The 10,037-nt window shown below is 47.8% G+C and overlaps 1 protein-coding gene across 15 annotated transcripts in view; it reads left to right on the forward strand.

Moving 5' to 3' along the window:
* Positions 1-9,679, forward strand: part of CAMK2G (calcium/calmodulin dependent protein kinase II gamma) — a gene marked incomplete at both ends in the record, with an annotated part of 117,233 nt that extends 107,554 nt beyond the window's left edge. For 6 of the 15 annotated variants that reach the window (XM_082002281.1, XM_082002270.1, XM_082002282.1 and 3 more), the window contains 5 exons: positions 462-506; positions 1,160-1,208; positions 7,687-7,762; positions 8,259-8,353; positions 9,447-9,679. In XM_082002281.1, coding sequence (XP_081858407.1) covers positions 462-506; positions 1,160-1,208; positions 7,687-7,762; positions 8,259-8,353; positions 9,447-9,679 — 498 coding nt within the window. Of the gene's footprint in view, positions 1-461; positions 507-1,159; positions 1,209-3,216; positions 3,343-4,969; positions 5,096-7,686; positions 7,763-8,258; positions 8,354-9,446 lie in introns of all 15 variants that reach the window. The other 9 variants (XM_082002276.1, XM_082002277.1, XM_082002278.1 and 6 more) reach the window with 6 other exon arrangements.
* Positions 9,680-10,037: the final 358 nt, after the last annotated feature.

The following is a 10,037-nucleotide window of genomic DNA, read 5'->3' on the forward strand; positions in this document are numbered from 1 at the left end:
GTAAAATACCTGGCAAATTTTCAAAAAAACTGGGAGACAAAGGCCCCAGGCCAGTATTATTCTTTCCTTCCCCTCTCCCTCTTCTGAAGCATTTTCCAGGGAGAACGCCGCTGAGGGGTCATTACTTCATGAACGGCTGCAGAGGGTGCGGACTGGCTGCTCGGTTGCCATCTGGCGTTTGTGCCAGCCTGGCTCACTGGAGGCAAACTGGAAATTAGGGGCAATTGCAGGGAGGCTGGGGGCTTTGTCTCCTTGTGCCTGTAGCTTTTAGTGCAGCCTCTCTCTTCAGGAAACTTTCTGTGCAAGAGGTGTGTGCGTGCGCACGCAAGCACACGTGTGCTGTTTGGAGTTTGTGGTTTCTTTTTTATGTCAGTCACCTTTTCTCCACTTGCTGGGGAGTGAAAAAAAATGAGAGAATGCTTTGGAACTGGAGTTCTAATGATTCTTCCATCCTTTCCTAGGAGCCTCAAACAACTGTTGTCCATAATGCTACAGATGGCATAAAGGTAAGGGATGGGAGTGTTGCCAGAGAAACCTCTGCTTCTCTCTTGTTGTTCTCATCTTCGTGGGTCTTACTTCTGTCTTTCTGGCGTCTGGTTTGTGAGCATGCTCCTGAATACTGCTGGCGGTAGACTGGGAGAGTTGTGTTGTATGGCTGTGGATCTCTGAAAGAGGTTGAATAGGGACAACGGTTCAAATATTATCATCTCTTCCCTACTACTGTGTGTAATCACCACTTTCTTTCGTATGTGGGGTGGAAGAGAAGATACAGGCGCTTAGGCCCTATTTATTTTCTTCTGGAAATGGATACCTGTTCCTCTGAGAAAGCCTAGGAGCCCTTCTTTAGCTTCTTGTGGCTATTCTTCTTACAAACAGAAGCAACTCCCATTTGATCTCATTTGACAGAGTTTGGTAACTTCTGTACTTGTAAAAGCTCTGGGTTGACGGCTTGAACAGTTTAAACAACGCAAAAGCTGAGCAGAGATGCTGTTAAGTTTTGCTTAATATTTGACCTGCTTCCATCCGAATCTTCCTTATATCATCCTCTCCCTGCCATCCCTGCCAATGTTTTTGCGCTTTTCCCCATCTTCCTTCACAAACAAATCAAACTATTTACTCAGCTGCCGACGCCTGGTAATGCTCTGTTCTGCCCGTGCAGGGTTCCACAGAGAGTTGTAACACCACGACCGAAGATGAGGATCTGAAAGGTAGGTGGTTTTGCCTGGAATTTCTAATACAGTTAAGTGCAGGCAGGGGATCCTGGAGATTCGATCATTGCCTTGAACTAGCTTCCCACATTTCTGCGTCTGAGTTAGTTCATAAAGTTGCCATGATGCTGTCATTCCTGCCACAATGGGACCATGCGTTGGGAAACCAGCTGGCTTGGCCTCTGTGGTATATAAACAGTTTGACCTGAGCTAATTTGTTTTTGTCTCTGAGTTGGAATTTCATGCAAATATCATAATCTGTTCACCTCCAGTCCATTTCTAGGCTCGGAAAATCCCTACCAGTCCCTTGAGGTTTGGAGTCTGGTTGTGTTTTTGTGCTTCCCTGTAGGTTACTAAGTGTCCCTTCTCACCCCTTTCTGGGAATCTCTTTAGTGACATGCACACATTTCCCTCTATTTTTTTTCTTTTTGGGTCTATTTTTGTTTCTAAGATGAAGATCATTCTCAGCCTGTCATCTCTGAATGGAAATTATTTTTCATGTCCTTGACTGAGATACCAGTAGAGGGAGAGACTGAGAAGAGATTTCACATCTTTCAGTGACCATGTCATAAATATTAGGTGCTTGTAACACTCTTTAGATGAAGGAGCTCTGAGGCCCATATTTGCTCATATTGTTTGAGCAGCTGTCCTTTCCCTGACCTCCTTAAAGAAGGGCGAGCACACATTTTCCTGAATGAGCAGGTTTGGGATGGGTGAATGCAATTTGCGTTCTGAGGCAGGCGTGTTAATAGCTTGCGTTTTGAGGCAGAGGTATTCTCATTCTCGCTGTAGTCAATCTGAGTTACGTATCCGGGGAAAAAATCAATGCTGACCCTGTGGTGTAGCAGCAATGTCACCTCTGTCAGCTGGGCTAGTTCCTGATGCTTTTCCTGTGGCTTATCACAAGCTGCTGGCTTCTCTTCTGAGGAGTCACAGGGAGCAGAAACACATGCCAGTGAGTGAATGAGCTCTGCAGTACAGATTTGTTTTCAGATAAGACCTGACCTCATTACAGGACAGTATTCTAGCTCCCACCTTTTTACCAAAGACTAATCCATGGTTTAAGAACCTAGCTCTGAAGGAAGGGAACTGGATGGTTTTGGTAGTGTGGTAATGCAATTGGTGTATCTAATCTCCATTGGATATCCATCCAGAACCTTGTCTCCTTTGGCAGCTTCTGTTCAGGAGAGGTCCCCGTCATGAGCCAGTTGAGCCAACGGGTCCTGAAGTCAGGAATACAAATGCTGTGAGGAGAGGAGGGCTAAGATGGGAACAGAAGGTAGGGGGGGAAGGAGGGCAGCTGACCGGGGCTAAATCTAGGAAGAATTGTGTAGGGCAACATTGCTGCAGATCAAAACAGAGCGTTTGTTTTTTTTTTTTGCAGAGGTTAGAAAATTGTTACAATTTTTTAATAGAAGGGAGCATTTGAATGGTGGTTGGGAAGGAAGGCGCTTGCACAGTAATGGTTGACCAGCTATGGTAATTTTAGTGCATCAGTTTTAAGTGTAGCAGTGTTCACCAGTGTTTCTTTTCAACTGCCCCTTCATGTTTTAAGCTAAGCAAGCTGTCAAGCAAAACTAAATACAGCAAAAGGTTTGGGGGTGTTGGAGTTCTCGGTGTTCTGCATAGCCATGACTCTGGGAAAAGGGAAGTGCTTGTGAAATTCCTCTGCCAACTTCTTACTTTCAATAGACAACAAGTTAGGCAGATCTCCTCTGCTGTGGTGTTGGAGACATCGTCTTGATCCATCAGTGACGGTTGCCTCAGGGATATGTTGTTTCCACTGTGGGAGGACTAAAGGCAGTGCCCCCCCCCCGTGTCATTCCAAAGTGCACAGCAGGTCCGTGTTGTAGAGCTGTTTACATGGCTTTGCCCTGGAGGATACTCCTGCATGTTTTGTGCCCAGCATTGTGGTTTCTTTAATGTTCTCCTATTTCCTTTCTCTTTTTTTATTTACTGAACTTGCGTGTTTTGTTTGTGTTTGTGTTTTAATTCCCTGCCATGCTAGCTCCCCCTCTCTCCACCGGGGACGGCAGCTCAGTGCTTGAAGGACGGAGGCACAGTGAGAGCAAAACACAGACTGAGTCCATGCAGTCCCAGCTTTCTCTCTGTTTCTCAGCCAGTAAGTCCAGGGGTGCAGTGCTTCACGGCATCTTTTTCCCACTCCTCCCTTCACCTTCCCCATTTCTCCTTCCCCAAGATATTTCCTTTCCTCAATTCCCGTCCAGAACCTTGATTATTCATTTCCAGTACTCCAGAATAAAAAGAAATCATCTCCCTTCCTGCAAAATACCCTCCTTTGCACACTGAAAATTTCCAAACCTTTCCTTCCCTTTTTGAAAACAAAACAAAACAGAACCTCATCCTAGATAATTTCATTCCTTTGCTTTCATCTGGGTGAGATGTGGAGTTTTCTGCAGAGACACTGCCTTTTGGGTTTCCTCGGGCAAGTCACTGCATCTTAGTTTTCCTTGTGGTAAATGGGGTCAGTGGTGCAGGCCTGCTATGGAGGGGGTGCGCGAGGCTGAGTTCAGTCTCGCTTTTCAAGAACTTCTGAGCACCCCAGACATGAATGGTGCTTGGGAAGTACAAAAGGAACAAACCCCAGTTTTTACAAACTGCTTCAAGGATGCTTTGGAAGGGAGACTGTGGCTGCTGGAAGACCCCGTAGCATTTCTGAATCCATTGTCAGGTGCTCTGAGTGAAAATCCTTGGATGATGTTGTCTCTGAGGGGCATTTCTCTGTTGTGAGCTTTACCTTGCCTAGCTGGTAGTGTGGTTAGTCTGCCAGTTACGGTACCGTCTGCCTGATCCCTCCTGAACTGACTGCCTCCATAGAGGAGCGTCTGGCTGAAAAACTCTGAAAATGATTATGAAAAAAGTTAGTAGGTTGGAGAAAACCTAGGTGGGATTCGCAGCCTTTCCCGTACGCAGACTAGCTGCGTGCCTATTTAAAGTTCTAATGGAAGGATCCTTAACATGAGTTCGGAATATCTGGAGTATTTGATTCTGTTCAGGTCAGTCTGGGAAGGGAGGAACAGGCATGCCCTCTTCTGTCTCTTCCTGTGTGCCTTCCCTGGTTTCCTGCACACAGCACCAGTATCTCATTCGATGCAGCAGTTGGAGCCTCTCTGTTACTTATTTTTGAAGTAGTTTTAAGGATGTCAACCTGCTCGTTCGTGAGGTGCAATGGGGAGGGTGTTTTGCCCGGCCAGAATGGAAGGGAAATGATCTCTTCTGAAGTCCTTTTTGCTGTGAACTGTCCATCGCTGCTTTCTTATTAACTCCTTCCTCTTGCTCATAGCAAGGCCCTGCTTGGTACACTGAGGAGTGCCAAATCACTCCTCTGCCAAGTGGCGCAGCATTCTCCCACCACCGCTTCCCTCCGAGTTGAGATTTGCAGTGATTTGGGTGCCCTACTTTCTTCCTCTTTCACTCACATCTCGCACTTGCCCTCGTGCTGCTCTGTCACTACTCCGACCGGTGTTTTAGGTCACCCTCAAACTACCTCCAGAAGCATTAGTGCAATTCCTGCTGTGCTCTGAGGAGTCTCCGGTGCCAGGGTGGTCCCCTCTGAGCAGTGTCCAGCCCAAGCTGATGTGTGACAGAGGCAGGAGAGCGGGTGGAGGTGGCCGGGATGTGGCTGTCTCTGTGTGCTGACAGGGGTTGGGGCTGTGTGTGTTTGTACTTCTTTGTTGGTTTTTATTTTGCTTTCTGGTTTTTGTTTGTTTATTATTTTAATGCTTACATTTGTTTTGCAGCTACACAGTCTTGCGAAGAGAAGCTTCTTGCCTGGGACAGCCCAGGGCAGACATTGGAGTTAGAGCGTGCTCGGTCGGAGCCTTTGCTAACTCCAGTAGTTCCCTTTGTACTTAACCGTGCACCGTGTAAGTTAGCAGCTGGGTAGCAGTAGTGGAGTAGTGCAACTAATACTAGTTACCGTAGATGTACAGCTCCCCCCCTTCTTCTCTCCACCTCCGTGCCCCTCAGCCCCCGCCCGCCCGAGAAGGGACGGAGCGCCCCAGCGCCCCTCTCAGCTAACCGCTAACGCCAGCTGCTACCGGCGGGAGACACGGCGGCTGCAGCCGGGCACCGGCACGGCGGCTGCGGGGCCGCCGGCTCCAGGCGCCGCTCCCGGGGCCGCTCCCACCGCGGGCGGTGCCGGCGGCAGGGAGCGGCGGCGGCCGCCGGGGGGCGCCGCCGTGCCGGGGGAGCGGGGGTGCCCCGCGCCCCGGAGGAAGCCCGGTTGTAGGCCCGGCCCCGCTGTTGGGGGTGAGCTGCGCTGAGCGCTGCCGCGGGCCCCGCAGTCTCCTGCCGGCGGGCTGCTGTAGCGGGGCTGCCTCTTAGGCCGCGCAAACAGGCGGTAGAACAGCCGCGAGTCACGCTTTGATACCCGTGCTGGTGCGTGCTCGCTTCCCTTTTGTGCCTCTCTGCAGTGTAAGTTAGGAGGGCCCGTGGACTCCTGAGGAGTGGCAGGCGCGAATGCCTTCCCTCGTGACATCCCGAGGCTCTCTGTCCTTTGGCAAAAATGGATCCCCTCCTGTGTGCTGTGTGTAGCTCGGGACATGTAGTAAAAGCAAGAAGACAAAGCACGGTCTGATGGAACGGACTTGTGTTGAAGGATGGGGCCGATGCTGCTGCAATAGTGGCACTTGGGAAGGGGGTGAAAAATCTCAAGATGAGTCAGCACATGGTGGCTGTGGTCTGCAGATTTCCTCGCTCATCCCAAATGGAGCCTTTCCCCTGAACTCCATCTTCTGGACATTGCGCACGTTGGTGTGCGCTCTGCATGGGAGGGAGGTTCAACAAGTAGCTCTGCTTCATCTGGTAGCAGTTCCAGACGACTTGCTTTTAAGGACATTTTTCACAATAGACATAGCCCACTGTGTCGTTTTGATCCATTCCCTGTGTACACCTCTTGACGTGTGGGAATGTAATACAGCCTGAGTGGCAAAACCAGCTCCCTTACTATTACAAGCCAGTTGTCCCCCATTTGAGATGTTTCTGTGGCTGGATGGGTAGTATAATTCTCTTAATTGATTTCCAGAGTGGTGCAGGCATCTTTCATAGCCAGTGAGATTATCATCTTCTTGTTCTCCAGCTGCACTTACCAATGGTGCAATGAGATGCACATGTGGATGAAAGTTTACAGGGGAGGGCAGTTCAGACTAGTGTCTTCTAGCATTTAGAGTAGAATTCAGCTTCCCTGACTTGGGCATCTAAAGATAATAAGTTGTATTTAAACACCATCCCCCTAACAATAGGTACCCGAGATGCCTTAGGTGAGACTTCCAGAAGTGCCTATTTCTTTCAGGGCCTAAAGGAGGAACACTCAGGTGACTGGTTTCATTTCAGACACCTACATTTTGGATGCCTAAGGGCAGATAAATTCCAATTCTGGTGGTAGGAATTGTAAATGATTTGGTAACATTGAAGATAATGCTAGAACACCTCCTAAATGCTTGTATAACTTGCAGGATATTCTGCCTACAGGGAAAGTGTGAGGAAGGCTGAAGAGATGTGAGGGTGTGCGTATCTCAGGCATATATATGGTGCACATATAGTTGTAGAACTATAATTATGTTATTTAACAGAGCCGACCCAAACTTTGCAAATGTGAAGAACTCTTGAGATCAACATAGCTGATGGAACACCTCAGAGGGGTTGGGACCCGGGCAGTCAGCTGTGGGAAACCAAGAGAAGGGAGTGCAGAGGTGCTGACCAGAGCAGGAACAAACAATAGTAGACAGCTAGCCTGTGTCTTCATTCATACTGAAGTCCAGTGTGCTGAGTTGGGTTAATGGCAGTGCTGTCAGGGTGCTGAAAAGAACTGTGCCGTAAGGATTGGCAGAAGCTAGCTGCCTGAGGAGCGGAGTGTGCACTAGTATACAGCTAGGACCTGTTCATCCACTCCATCCTGCTGTAGTTGTCTTTCTAGCTTGCAGAAGTCATCCCTACATGTCCCAGTTGCTTGTTTGCAGCATTCGTAATAGCTGAGGTATTGGTGATGGTGATGGGCAAGTTTTTGGGAGACTTTTCCAATTGGCTTGATCTGTGTGGTGGTCATTTGTATATGACTGCTGTGGTGAAGGGTTTCCACATCTTAAGCTGCCAGACAAGTGCCTCACATTGACAGGTTCGCTGACATTCATTGGTCAGACTCCCCAGAAGCACCTCAGACTGGCATTCAGGAGATACCTCTGGTGCCTTAGACCTTTCTAGAAGAAAAAAATCAAATACGACATCTTTATTTCCTTTCTCCCTGCATTATGGGATCACCATTCCCCTTTCATACCACTGCCCCCCTACTCTCATGTGGATGGCTGTCATTACTGCATATCTCCAGAATGCAGGGAACAGCATCCTTTGAGACCTAGACTACTGGTGCTCTGCACATTTTTTGTAGGAAGCACCCACTAGCCCCATACACCCATTGAAGTCTTACGCACAGTTAAATTGCTCTTTCTTCTGTTCACAGTGCGTAAGCAAGAGATCATTAAGATAACAGAGCAGCTGATAGAAGCCATCAACAATGGAGACTTTGAGGCTTATACGTAAGTAAAGGTGTCTTCTGACAGGTTGATTATCAGTTTGTGTGCAAGTGATGTTGTGGCTGGGTATGAGGAATGGTCATGCAGTCAGAGACAGTAAAAAGTTTTATGCTTTTTAGCCTCCATCAGTTAGGAGTAGGGATATGGTAGAGCTCTCTAAATGAACATCAGGTAGAAGTCAGGCATCAAACAGCAACAGGAGTGACAAAAGGAAAATGTCCTGGCTTTGTAAGAAAAGTAGGGGCGAGAGCAGTGAGATGAGCAGAAAGAGAATACAAGAAAAGCCAGAAACCTAGAGGCTTGTTTCCTGTGAAATGCCAACTAGTACCAACTCTGTGTTGTTGCAGTAGGACTGAGTCTTCCAGGAACTTACTCCTTGGAGTAGGGAAATAGTTAGGTGGACACAGAGTGTGAGACAAATGCCCTACTGGTGCTTCATTGTGTAAATAACCCTGGGGCTCAAATGCAGACTGTAAGCCTGTGATGCTTTTCTTTGCAGAAAAATCTGTGATCCTGGCTTGACCTCCTTTGAACCTGAAGCACTGGGGAACCTGGTTGAAGGAATGGATTTCCATAAGTTTTACTTCGAGAACTGTGAGTGGGTAGATTTGGTAACACCAACAGCTTTCTCTCTAATATTCCTTTATAACACGTTTGTGGGGGGGGAAATTGCCCTTGTTTTTACTCATTGTCAGAACCAGCAAGAACTTGATTGTGCATGGGTTGTGATGCATTCATAAGAGCCACCATGCTTTCTCTCAAAAGCCTTTTTTAGCAACAATTTAAATTCTAACCCCCAGATTCTGTCACTGTGGGCATACAATTTGCTTGATGCAAATATTTTAAGCAAGGACTGCAGGAGCTTTAAAAGTTTGAGGCACTGGGTTTCCTACTGATACGAAAATGGAAAAAATGAGCATGCTTTGATGGAAACAACATGTATCTTTGGGGCAGACGTACTGACTGGTCAGATTTATAGTTATGCACAATCAGTCACGCCTTTGCTTTGAGTTTTCCCTGGATGGTTTCAGATCTCTAACGCCTAATGAACCCATTACATGGATACAAGGGTCACCTTGTCAGCCTGGGGCAGGAAAAAGAGTTGGGAGAAATGCTATCATTTATAGTAGCAGATTTGCCTCCGTTCCTGGATGTCTCCAAAATGTAAATCCTGAGCTGTTCAATTGTTTTATTTTGGAGGTTAGGTCAAGGTCCTTATTATAGGCAATTCCTAGTACTCTTAAGTAAGCAGAGACTTTGTCTCAAAAGCCTGTTCTGGAGTGATGTTTACACTGCTCTGAGCCGTGTTCATATTTAATGCGGGCCTAGCTTAAAGATCTCCTGATTATTGACTCCTTTGCAACAATATTCTGTAATTAAAAGGTCTTTTCCTATAACTGAAGAAACAGCAGCAGTGATGTTGAAAAAGTAGCGAGTATGCTTTGCAGAAGAAGTGGGAGCAAAGGAGCCGGGGGATTCTAGGCAATAAGTGTGCAGTTCCTAAGGAGACGAACAGGTTATAGGGGAAAGAATTGCTTGGATTTTGCCTGGAAAATTGCAGGAGCAATTTTTCTTGTATCCCAGAATCCAGTGGAAGGTGAGTAGAATACAAAAGAGGTTGGAGCATGCGGGGGGCTGTTCCTTCTTAATAGTAAAATGAAGCTGATGGTTTTGCATGTTCTGCCAGTACTGTCGAAGAACAGCAAGCCAATACACACCACCATCCTGAACCCCCACGTCCATGTCATTGGTGAAGATGCTGCCTGCATCGCATACATCCGCCTGACACAGTACATCGATGGCCAAGGCCGGCCCCGCACCACGCAGTCTGAAGAGACCCGTGTCTGGCACCGCCGAGATGGCAAGTGGCTGAATGTCCACTACCACTGCTCTGGAGCTCCTGCAGCACCTCTCCAGTGAGGATCAAATACAGGTATGGACCAGCAGGGAAGGAGTGTATCATACACACAGCTAAGGCTGCTGTGTGTGGGAATTCAGTATTCAAGGCTGTTTAGCTGGATGTGAGAGAACCATTTTTCGTTGCCTGTAGACTAAAACCTTCTGGTGATCAGTTGGTGTTCCGTTCCTTAAGCCCTGTCCTCTGGACTTGGTAGGATTATCTGCTGGTGCTGACAAACTGGAATCATGTGCCAGATGGTTGGTCCTGAGCACAGCTACCCGTGTAGCAGCAGTGCTTCCTCCCAGGTACTCAGCTCTGCGCTCAGAGTGCTAATCCAGAGCAGAGAGGAAGAGTATCTCGTGCTGTGCACAGGTTTGC

The sequence above is a fragment of the Phaethon aethereus genome (assembly GCF_964289735.1).
Source record: "Phaethon aethereus genome assembly, chromosome: 7".
Taxonomy (NCBI): domain Eukaryota; kingdom Metazoa; phylum Chordata; class Aves; order Phaethontiformes; family Phaethontidae; genus Phaethon; species Phaethon aethereus.